The 11,725-nt window shown below is 39.1% G+C and overlaps 2 protein-coding genes across 2 annotated transcripts; both read left to right on the top strand.

The window, feature by feature from the left end:
• Positions 1-345: 345 nt before the first annotated feature.
• Positions 346-7,534, top strand: LOC141385771 (uncharacterized). The gene is made up of 2 exons (XM_073951987.1): positions 346-426; positions 661-7,534. The coding sequence occupies exon 2, from the start codon at positions 1,281-1,283 to the stop codon at positions 7,386-7,388; it is 6,108 nt and encodes a 2,035-aa protein (XP_073808088.1). The 5' UTR covers positions 346-426; positions 661-1,280; the 3' UTR covers positions 7,389-7,534.
• Positions 7,535-7,615: 81 nt separating this feature from the next.
• LOC141385772 (uncharacterized) lies at positions 7,616-10,557 on the top strand. The gene is made up of 2 exons (XM_073951988.1): positions 7,616-7,696; positions 7,931-10,557. The coding sequence occupies exon 2, from the start codon at positions 8,551-8,553 to the stop codon at positions 10,555-10,557; it is 2,007 nt and encodes a 668-aa protein (XP_073808089.1). The 5' UTR covers positions 7,616-7,696; positions 7,931-8,550.
• Positions 10,558-11,725: the final 1,168 nt, after the last annotated feature.

Consider the following 11,725-nt stretch of genomic DNA (forward strand, 5'->3'; position numbering starts at 1 on the left):
TTTGGTAATTTTTTTTTTTGGGTCACACTTTTTTTTAATGGTTTGTTTGTTAAATTTAAGTTACATTGCATCCAACTAATTACCATAAGATTATACAGTAAGTAGACTGTTAGGTTGGGGTTAGTGTTGACATGTACAAAGTTTCTTATAGTTAGTTAAATGTCTGTTAAAGGAGCAGGAGACAGTCTACTAATACTTAAATGGACCATCAAAATAAAGTGTTACTGTAGCAGATGTCATGTGTGTTTAAGATCTTATGCCAGTTCACCTAGGAACTAATTAAGGCGGAGCTAATTTCAGGGGGAACTATAAAAATGATGCACCACTGTGAGTAGAGAGACCAATGCATTCACTTCCAAGCATTCAACAAGCTAAGGAATGCTTATGCTTTTCTTGAGTTTCTCCCTTCCGTAACCAGCCAATGAGGTATGTTTGTTTTGTATGATTTGTTGGTTTTGTTTGATTTGAAGTGTGGTGTTGTTGTTGCTGTTTGTTTGGTGTGTGCATTTAACTGTTTGTTTATGAGCGGTGCTATTTATAAAGTTAAATTGTATTAGTTAAGATTATGTGATCCAGTGTTATGTGTGACCATAATGTGGTGATTTGGATTCATTTGATATGGAAATGCACTGTTGTAATTCATTGTTGTATGTTTTTTAGTTCTTACGTCTGGTACACCCCTGATGTCTTGTGGTTTGCTCTATGTTGAGAACTGAAGACTTGCTATGAAAATAAACCAGTCAGTAGAAATCATAGACTCTTGCTCGTTTGTTGCTGGAGGGAGCTACAGTAAGAACTCAAGGCTCATTGCGAGTATGAAAGAAGAAGCAGGACAATTTAACCAATGAACTCAGTCAAGTGTTCTGTTGTGCAAAGCAACGAAGTGAAATTATACATGGTTCAGCAATATCAGAAGGAAAGGACATTGCCGGTGTAATATGGAGACGCAAGCATAACTTGAAGAGCAGCACAAGTCAAGACCAGCAGTAAGAGTGGTGCAGTTAAGTGTGATTAAAGGTACCTAACTGTGGTTAATGACTGCAAAGACTTTAAGTATTGTTTAATATTGTCATGTTCCTTTCAAAATGTTGGTGGTTTATTATTGACTTGTATGTAAATTAAGTACTGTTTAACTGCCTGTTTCTATTGCTGTGAAATAAGGGTAAATTTCACTTTCAGTGTTTAATCAAATTAAGGCATGATTTATGGTCTTAACTTTAAATTAAGGAATAAATAATAAAGAAAAGGATTTTAGAAGTGAAAAAGGAGAAGTTTGAACAATGTCAGATTTAGGTGAGCGGCCCATGGATGATAGAGTGAATCAGCAACTTGCAACTCAGCCCTCAGTGAGAAGTAAGGTGGCAACGGAAACTTCTGATGCTGTGGAGACTGAGCTACGAAGAGGAAAGAGGACTCGTAAGCTGACTGAAAAGGGTCAGAAGTTGCAAGAAGAGAAGTTGGAAAGGTATGAACAGAGATTCAAGGTCAGTTATGATAAATGGAAATCTCTTGTCAAAGAAGTAAAGTGGTTATTATCTGAGTCTTCTTCAATTGAATCATTACAAGATGTTATGGCAAGAATGACAAAGGCTTCTGCAGTTGTAGGCACTGGGTATGAAGATCTACGCCATTTGAGTATTTCTGACCATGATACACGCCGCCGAGTAGACCATTGTGAAGCAGTCACAAAGAAAATGGAGGTTTTGGTGAAGCATTATTTCGAAGGGAATAAGGAAATGGAGTCTGGATGGAGTGACATTGAGTTATCTGAAGAGGTCAGTGTCGGCACAAGGATTTCTAGAACATCTACATCGTCTCAAAGTAAGTCAAGATCTTCTAAGTTTTCAAGTTTATCTGCTGCCAAAAAACAAGAAGCTGCTGCTGAGGTTGCTGCTAATGAAGCCACTTTAGAAGTCTTAAAGGAACAGGATCGTCAGTTTAAGGAACTTCAGAAGCTTGAAGCTGAAGATAAGAAGCGTATAGCTGAACAAGAAGCTGATGATTTGAAGCGCCGTGAAGAAGAGGCTAAGGTGAAAGCTCAGCACGAGGTGGAAAATGCAGCTAGACGTAAGTTATTAGAAGATAAACGCCGCGAACTGGAACGTTTGGAGACAGTTAAGAAGTTAAATGCAGCTAAAGCACGTATGCAGATATATGAACAGAGTGAAGTTTCAGAAGATGATGAACTTTTGAGTGACTTGTCTCATGACTGTGAATTTAAAGAAATCCATGTGGATAAAAGACACCACAGACCTGATAATTTGTCAACAAAAAATGTCACTTTACAGCCAACAGTGACAACTCCACAAATAGATAATACTTCTCTTGTCAAGGCTTTGACTGAATCTATGAGTGTCAATCGACTTCCTGTGCCAGAACCAATGGTTTTTAATGGGGATCCACTTAAGTTCAATGATTGGAAAACGTCCTTTCAAATGTTAATAGAGAAGAAATCCATTCCTGCAGTGGAGAAGATTTTCTATCTACGGAGGTATGTAGGAGATTCTGTCAAAAAGGCTCTTGAAGGCCATTTTCTTCTTGGAACAGATTCGGCTTATTGTTCAGCTTGGAAGATTTTGGAAGAAAGATATGGAAATCCATTTCTTATAGCCAAATCATTTCGAGAGAAGCTTTATGCTTGGCCAAAGATTGGTCCCAAGGAAAGTTTGGAACTACAAGAGTTTGTAGATTTCCTTCGTAGTTGTGAGGCTGCCATTCCTCAAATTAAAGAACTTGAAGTGTTAAATGATTGTAATGAGAACCAAAAAATTCTTGCCAAGCTGCCTGATTGGTTAACTTCAAGATGGAATAGAGAGGTGATGGAAACTGAAGAAAATACTAAAACCTTTCCAAGTTTCAGCCAATTTGTTAAGTTCCTCACAAAGGAAGCCAAGATTGTGTGCAATCCTATAACATCACTTTATGCTCTGAAATCAAGCGATAAAGAAGGAACAAGGACGTTGAAAACTCGAAGCTCTGTGGGAAAGGTGTTGGCGACTAATTCTGGTGGAGACAACCTCGTCTTGGTGAGTTGTGTTTTTTGTCAAAAAAATGATCATAGTCTTCATAAATGTCATAAGTTCATGGAGAAGACAGTTGTTGAACGACACAAGTTTGTCTATAAGAAGATGTTATGCTTTGGATGTTTGAAGCCTGGACATCAATCAAGGATTTGTCAAAACAGAAGTGTCTGTGACATTTGTGCAAAAAACCATCCTACCTGTCTTCATGAAGATCGTTCAAGGAGTGTTGGAAATCATGGGGTGACTGAAAGCTTTAAGAAGAGTACAGATCCTTATCAGCATAGACACACAAGAGTTCTAAATGAGGCAACTTCGAACCAGGTAATGCAAGAAATTAATAATACCTGCACTTCTTCTATTATACCTGTATGGGTGTCTACAACATCTGAACCAGAAAAAGAGGTTCTAGTATATGCTCTCCTTGATACACAAAGTGATACAACCTTTATTCTTGAAGAGACTACACATGCATTGAATGTTAAGAAGGAAGCAGTTCAATTGAAACTTGCAACTATGGCTTCAAAGATTACAGTCGTTCCTTGTTTTAAAATGAAGGGTCTTCAAGTTAGAGGGTTTTATTCGAAAACTAGGATTCCTCTGCCAACAACCTATTCAAGAGAGTTTGTTCCTGCCAGCAAAGATCACATTCCTACACCACAAACAGCAAGAGTATGGCCTCATCTTGAACATATTGCAGATGTCCTTGCTCCTCGACAAGGTTGTGATGTTGGCTTATTAATTGGATACAACTGTCCACAGGCTCTTCTTCCACGAGAGGTGGTGGCTGGTGAAGGAAATCAACCTTTTGCACAGAGGACCGATTTGGGATGGAGTGTAATTGGTCATGGTAATCCATGTGTTGACTCTGGCGATATTTATGGAACAAGTCATCAGATTATTGTGAGGCAAGTAATGCCAAGTATACCTGCTTCTGTCAATCTCAAAACGAAGGTGCACTATGTCTGTCGAACACAAATCAAAGAAGTGGTTTCTCCAATAGATGTCATCAGGGTGTTTGAATCTGATTTTTGTGAGCAAGAATCTGAGGATTGCTGTATGTCTCAAGAGGATCTTCGATTCCTAGGGAAAATGAAAGCAGGTACATCATTAAATAAGGCTGGACATTATGAGATGCCACTACCATTTAAAGGTGACAGGCCTAACTTGCCAAACAATAAAGTCTGTGCAGTATATCGTCTCAAATGTTTGGCAAGAAGATTTAAGAAGGATATGCAGTATTACAGTGATTATACTGCTTTCATGAATGAAATCATTGCCTGTGGAGATGCTGAGAAGGTTCCACCTGAAGAAGCTGAGAAATGTTCAGCATGGTACATTCCTCATCATGGAGTGTATCATCCAAAAAAGCCTGGAAAAATTAGAGTTGTTTTTGATTGTTCTGCAAGGTTTCAAGGAACTTCTTTAAATGACCATCTTTTGACAGGCCCAGAGCTGACAAATACTCTAGTGGGTGTCTTGTGTCGTTTCAGGAAAAATCCAGTTGCCATTATGTGTGACATAGAACGCATGTTTCATCAGTTTCATGTCAAAGCAGAGGACCGAGATTATCTTCGATTCTTATGGTGGGACAACGGCAATTTGGAAGCTCAACCCTCAGTGTATAAAATGAAAGTTCATTTATTTGGTGCAGCTTCTTCCCCAGGTTGTGCAAATTATGGTCTTAAACATCTTGCTGCTGAAGGAAAAGGAATGTTCACTGAAGATGTTATTAGGTTCATCCAAAGGAACTTTTACGTTGATGATGGATTAGTAAGTGTTCCAACTGAAGCTGAAGCAATTGCCCTTGTGACTGAAGCTAAGAAACTCTGTAGCACTGGGAAACTTCGACTTCACAAGTTCATTTCCAACAGTAAGAATGTTATCGCTTCAATTCCTCAAGAGGATCTTGCTAAAGGAGTAAAGGATTTGGATCTGGATCTGGGTGAGATGTATGTGGAGAGAGCACTTGGTGTTCAATGGTCAATTGCATCTGATGAATTCCAGTTTAGAGTCATTGTAAAGGAACATCCATTTACTCGCAGAGGAGTGTTGTCAACGATAGCATCTGTGTTTGATCCACTTGGATTTATGGCACCATTCATTTTGGTGGGCAAGAAGATCCTACAACAGCTGTGCTACAACAAGGCTAGTTGGGACGATTCATTGCCTGAAGACTTGCAATCTCGATGGGAACGTTGGCTTTTAGATCTGCCAAATTTAGCTGATGTGAAGATCCCACGATGTTATGTTCCACAGATAAGTAACGAAGCCATTCGTTTTGAACTCCATCATTTCTCTGATGCTAGCATCTCAGGATATGGGGAATGCTCCTATCTTCGAACAGTCAGTGCATCAGGTGAGGTTCATTGCTCTTTCGTCATGGGAAAGTCACGAGTTGCACCAACAAAAATAACTACTATTCCAAGACTAGAACTTTCAGCTGCAGTGGTCGCTGTACGGGTCAGTGATATGCTGAAGAAAGAATTGGACATTAAGGATTTACAGGAATGTTTCTGGATTGATTCTAAGGTAGTTCTGGGATACATCAACAATGATGCTAGGAGATTCCAAGTTTTTGTAGCTAATCGTGTTCAACGTATCAAGTTGAGTACTGAATCGAATCAATGGAAATATGTAGGCACTGAAGACAATCCTGCAGATTCTGCTTCTAGAGGTTTGATGGTTGAACAACTAGTGGCGTCAAGTTGGCTCAAGGGACCAAAATTCTTGTGGCAGAAAGATCTTCCCAGTGATGAAGTTAAGGTGGGAGATGTGATCACAAGTAATGATCCAGAGCTTCGAAAGGTTCAAGTTTTCAATATCCAAGCAAATAAAGAAAAATCATTGTTAGAACGTCTTCTCAAATTCTCGGACTGGGCAAGGATGGTGAAGGCCATTGCCAGACTTAAACGGTATGTAAGAGAAGCTAAAGGTTTTGAATCCAAAGCTTTTGAACCTACTACTTTGGAGCAAAGGAAAGATGCTGAGCTCTTTATCATTCGGTTAGTTCAAGAAGCAACCTTTTCCCATGAAATGACGAGTCTCAAGAAACAACTAGCATTTACATCTGATGCTCAAACCAAAAGCCAGTTGTACAAGTTAAGTCCTTTCCTGGATAATCAAGGCATACTGCGAGTTGGAGGTCGCTTGGCAAATGCAACTCTTCATTTAGACGTAAAATATCCTGCCATTCTTCCAAGGAAAAATCATTTCTCAGCATTACTAATCAAACATTATCACGAACGAGTACAACATCAAGGGCGAGGAATGACCGTGAATGAACTTCGGTCCAATGGTATATGGATTCTTGGATGCAGTAGTGCTGTTTCTTCTCACATATACAAATGCCTGAAATGTAGGAAATTTAGAAGGTGTGTAGAAGAACAGAAAATGGCTGATCTTCCTGAAGATCGTGTGCAGCCAACTCCACCTTTTCTATTGTGTGGAATGGATTGTTTTGGACCTTTTTATGTTACCGATGGTAGAAGGCAACTCAAACGCTATGGGTTATTGTTGACTTGTATGTGTTCCAGAGCCATACACATTGAAATGCTTGATGCTCTGTCTACTGATGCATTTATTAATGCTCTCCGCTCCTTTATAGCCATTCGTGGAACAGTTCGCCAAATTCGATGTGATCAGGGTACGAACTTTGTGGGGGCAAGCAGAGAATTTATGAGCACATTGAAAACAATGGATCAAGGGCAGATAAAGAAACTTGGCTGCGAGTTGATCATGAACATTCCATCAGCAAGTCATATGGGAGGTGTCTGGGAAAGACAGATCCGTACCGTAAGAAATGTTTTGACTTCTGTTCTTGACCAATGTCCTGGGGCACTTGACAGTACTTCCCTGCGAACTCTGTTGTATGAGGTTATGGCTATTGTGAATAGCAGGCCTTTGACTGTTGAGCATTTGAATGACCCTCTAGGTCCAGAACCTCTTACCCCAAATCACATCTTGACAATGAAGTCTATGATTGTGGAACCACCACCTGGAGAGTTTGTCAAAGAAGATCTTTATCTCCGTAAACGATGGCGCAAAGTGCAGTATTTAGTCAACAACTTCTGGTCGCGCTGGAGAAAAGAGTACCTTTTAAATCTTCAGCAAAGACAGAAATGGAATAAGAATCGCAGGAATGTTAAAGTGAATGACATAGTAATCCTTAAAGATGATGTTTCACCACGTAACAAGTGGAAATTGGCAAAGGTGGTAGACGTGTACCAAGGAAAGGATGGCAAAGTGAGACAAGTCAAGTTGTTAATGAGTGACTCTTCGCTTGATGGAAAGGGTAAGCGATTGTCTAAACCAAGTTACCTTGAGCGTCCAATACAGAAGGTAGTCATTCTTCTTGAAGCTGATTGAAGACTGCTTGATTTCACACTATCACTCCATGGGTTGCATTATTTTTCATAATTGTGTTTAAGTGTGATTTATAAAACAGGAAAAAATCACAAGTGATTTGGTGGGAGTGTAGCAGATGTCATGTGTGTTTAAGATCTTATGCCAGTTCACCTAGGAACTAATTAAGGCGGAGCTAATTTCAGGGGGAACTATAAAAATGATGCACCACTGTGAGTAGAGAGACCAATGCATTCACTTCCAAGCATTCAACAAGCTAAGGAATGCTTATGCTTTTCTTGAGTTTCTCCCTTCCGTAACCAGCCAATGAGGTATGTTTGTTTTGTATGATTTGTTGGTTTTGTTTGATTTGAAGTGTGGTGTTGTTGTTGCTGTTTGTTTGGTGTGTGCATTTAACTGTTTGTTTATGAGCGGTGCTATTTATAAAGTTAAATTGTATTAGTTAAGATTATGTGATCCAGTGTTATGTGTGACCATAATGTGGTGATTTGGATTCATTTGATATGGAAATGCACTGTTGTAATTCATTGTTGTATGTTTTTTAGTTCTTACGTCTGGTACACCCCTGATGTCTTGTGGTTTGCTCTATGTTGAGAACTGAAGACTTGCTATGAAAATAAACCAGTCAGTAGAAATCATAGACTCTTGCTCGTTTGTTGCTGGAGGGAGCTACAGTAAGAACTCAAGGCTCATTGCGAGTATGAAAGAAGAAGCAGGACAATTTAACCAATGAACTCAGTCAAGTGTTCTGTTGTGCAAAGCAACGAAGTGAAATTATACATGGTTCAGCAATATCAGAAGGAAAGGACATTGCCGGTGTAATATGGAGACGCAAGCATAACTTGAAGAGCAGCACAAGTCAAGACCAGCAGTAAGAGTGGTGCAGTTAAGTGTGATTAAAGGTACCTAACTGTGGTTAATGACTGCAAAGACTTTAAGTATTGTTTAATATTGTCATGTTCCTTTCAAAATGTTGGTGGTTTATTATTGACTTGTATGTAAATTAAGTACTGTTTAACTGCCTGTTTCTATTGCTGTGAAATAAGGGTAAATTTCACTTTCAGTGTTTAATCAAATTAAGGCATGATTTATGGTCTTAACTTTAAATTAAGGAATAAATAATAAAGAAAAGGATTTTAGAAGTGAAAAAGGAGAAGTTTGAACAATGTCAGATTTAGGTGAGCGGCCCATGGATGATAGAGTGAATCAGCAACTTGCAACTCAGCCCTCAGTGAGAAGTAAGGTGGCAACGGAAACTTCTGATGCTGTGGAGACTGAGCTACGAAGAGGAAAGAGGACTCGTAAGCTGACTGAAAAGGGTCAGAAGTTGCAAGAAGAGAAGTTGGAAAGGTATGAACAGAGATTCAAGGTCAGTTATGATAAATGGAAATCTCTTGTCAAAGAAGTAAAGTGGTTATTATCTGAGTCTTCTTCAATTGAATCATTACAAGATGTTATGGCAAGAATGACAAAGGCTTCTGCAGTTGTAGGCACTGGGTATGAAGATCTACGCCATTTGAGTATTTCTGACCATGATACACGCCGCCGAGTAGACCATTGTGAAGCAGTCACAAAGAAAATGGAGGTTTTGGTGAAGCATTATTTCGAAGGGAATAAGGAAATGGAGTCTGGATGGAGTGACATTGAGTTATCTGAAGAGGTCAGTGTCGGCACAAGGATTTCTAGAACATCTACATCGTCTCAAAGTAAGTCAAGATCTTCTAAGTTTTCAAGTTTATCTGCTGCCAAAAAACAAGAAGCTGCTGCTGAGGTTGCTGCTAATGAAGCCACTTTAGAAGTCTTAAAGGAACAGGATCGTCAGTTTAAGGAACTTCAGAAGCTTGAAGCTGAAGATAAGAAGCGTATAGCTGAACAAGAAGCTGATGATTTGAAGCGCCGTGAAGAAGAGGCTAAGGTGAAAGCTCAGCACGAGGTGGAAAATGCAGCTAGACGTAAGTTATTAGAAGATAAACGCCGCGAACTGGAACGTTTGGAGACAGTTAAGAAGTTAAATGCAGCTAAAGCACGTATGCAGATATATGAACAGAGTGAAGTTTCAGAAGATGATGAACTTTTGAGTGACTTGTCTCATGACTGTGAATTTAAAGAAATCCATGTGGATAAAAGACACCACAGACCTGATAATTTGTCAACAAAAAATGTCACTTTACAGCCAACAGTGACAACTCCACAAATAGATAATACTTCTCTTGTCAAGGCTTTGACTGAATCTATGAGTGTCAATCGACTTCCTGTGCCAGAACCAATGGTTTTTAATGGGGATCCACTTAAGTTCAATGATTGGAAAACGTCCTTTCAAATGTTAATAGAGAAGAAATCCATTCCTGCAGTGGAGAAGATTTTCTATCTACGGAGGTATGTAGGAGATTCTGTCAAAAAGGCTCTTGAAGGCCATTTTCTTCTTGGAACAGATTCGGCTTATTGTTCAGCTTGGAAGATTTTGGAAGAAAGATATGGAAATCCATTTCTTATAGCCAAATCATTTCGAGAGAAGCTTTATGCTTGGCCAAAGATTGGTCCCAAGGAAAGTTTGGAACTACAAGAGTTTGTAGATTTCCTTCGTAGTTGTGAGGCTGCCATTCCTCAAATTAAAGAACTTGAAGTGTTAAATGATTGTAATGAGAACCAAAAAATTCTTGCCAAGCTGCCTGATTGGTTAACTTCAAGATGGAATAGAGAGGTGATGGAAACTGAAGAAAATACTAAAACCTTTCCAAGTTTCAGCCAATTTGTTAAGTTCCTCACAAAGGAAGCCAAGATTGTGTGCAATCCTATAACATCACTTTATGCTCTGAAATCAAGCGATAAAGAAGGAACAAGGACGTTGAAGACTCGAAGCTCTGTGGGAAAGGTGTTGGCGACTAATTCTGGTGGAGACAACCTCGTCTTGGTGAGTTGTGTTTTTTGTCAAAAAAATGATCATAGTCTTCATAAATGTCATAAGTTCATGGAGAAGACAGTTGTTGAACGACACAAGTTTGTCTATAAGAAGATGTTATGCTTTGGATGTTTGAAGCCTGGACATCAATCAAGGATTTGTCAAAACAGAAGTGTCTGTGACATTTGTGCAAAAAACCATCCTACCTGTCTTCATGAAGATCGTTCAAGGAGTGTTGGAAATCATGGCACAAGTGATTTGGTGGGAGTGTAGCAGATGTCATGTGTGTTTAAGATCTTATGCCAGTTCACCTAGGAACTAATTAAGGCGGAGCTAATTTCAGGGGGAACTATAAAAATGATGCACCACTGTGAGTAGAGAGACCAATGCATTCACTTCCAAGCATTCAACAAGCTAAGGAATGCTTATGCTTTTCTTGAGTTTCTCCCTTCCGTAACCAGCCAATGAGGTATGTTTGTTTTGTATGATTTGTTGGTTTTGTTTGATTTGAAGTGTGGTGTTGTTGTTGCTGTTTGTTTGGTGTGTGCATTTAACTGTTTGTTTATGAGCGGTGCTATTTATAAAGTTAAATTGTATTAGTTAAGATTATGTGATCCAGTGTTATGTGTGACCATAATGTGGTGATTTGGATTCATTTGATATGGAAATGCACTGTTGTAATTCATTGTTGTATGTTTTTTAGTTCTTACGTCTGGTACACCCCTGATGTCTTGTGGTTTGCTCTATGTTGAGAACTGAAGACTTGCTATGAAAATAAACCAGTCAGTAGAAATCATAGACTCTTGCTCGTTTGTTGCTGGAGGGAGCTACAGTTACCTAGTGCATTTTTTGTTCCACTTTTTCCATTCTCACTAGAGCACTTCTAGCCAGGAAAGATCCACAAATGCAGAGCGTTGACTGTCACAAGACTCAAATGTCAAGTATATTGAATTGCATACAGGGCATGTCTTCATAAACCATCGTAATAGAGTACAACCATGTTCATTATACAAAAAAAACTGTCTTTGTAAACCATCAAAACCAGTACGCTTGCTCGTGCACAAAATCCAAAGGCCAACCACAAAAAATCTGAAGTAAATGTTGCACTCCATGTTTAAATGCACGCTATTAATTGCGGTGGCGCTTTTTAGGTAGAAAATGACATGGGAAATTATCTCAGTTAGACATCAAGATGTTCGCACTGTGAAAATGAATGCATCTCGCAGGCCTAGTGGGATATTTATTATTGATGAATGTCACATTGCTGATCAGAGTTGTGCTTCTCGCTTTATCATGTTGTGGATAATGTCAGGGTTTCTCCGGCAGGTGTAAGGTGTAATTTTCTCAAAGGCAAACATTGAGCGAGTGTCAGATTTCTAGTGAAGAGCCCTCTTGCCCTTTAGTATGAGAAAAGTGATTAATTTGGGTCAGTTTTTATTTG

Source organism: Danio rerio, chromosome 5, assembly GCF_049306965.1.
Source record: "Danio rerio strain Tuebingen ecotype United States chromosome 5, GRCz12tu, whole genome shotgun sequence".
Taxonomy (NCBI): domain Eukaryota; kingdom Metazoa; phylum Chordata; class Actinopteri; order Cypriniformes; family Danionidae; genus Danio; species Danio rerio.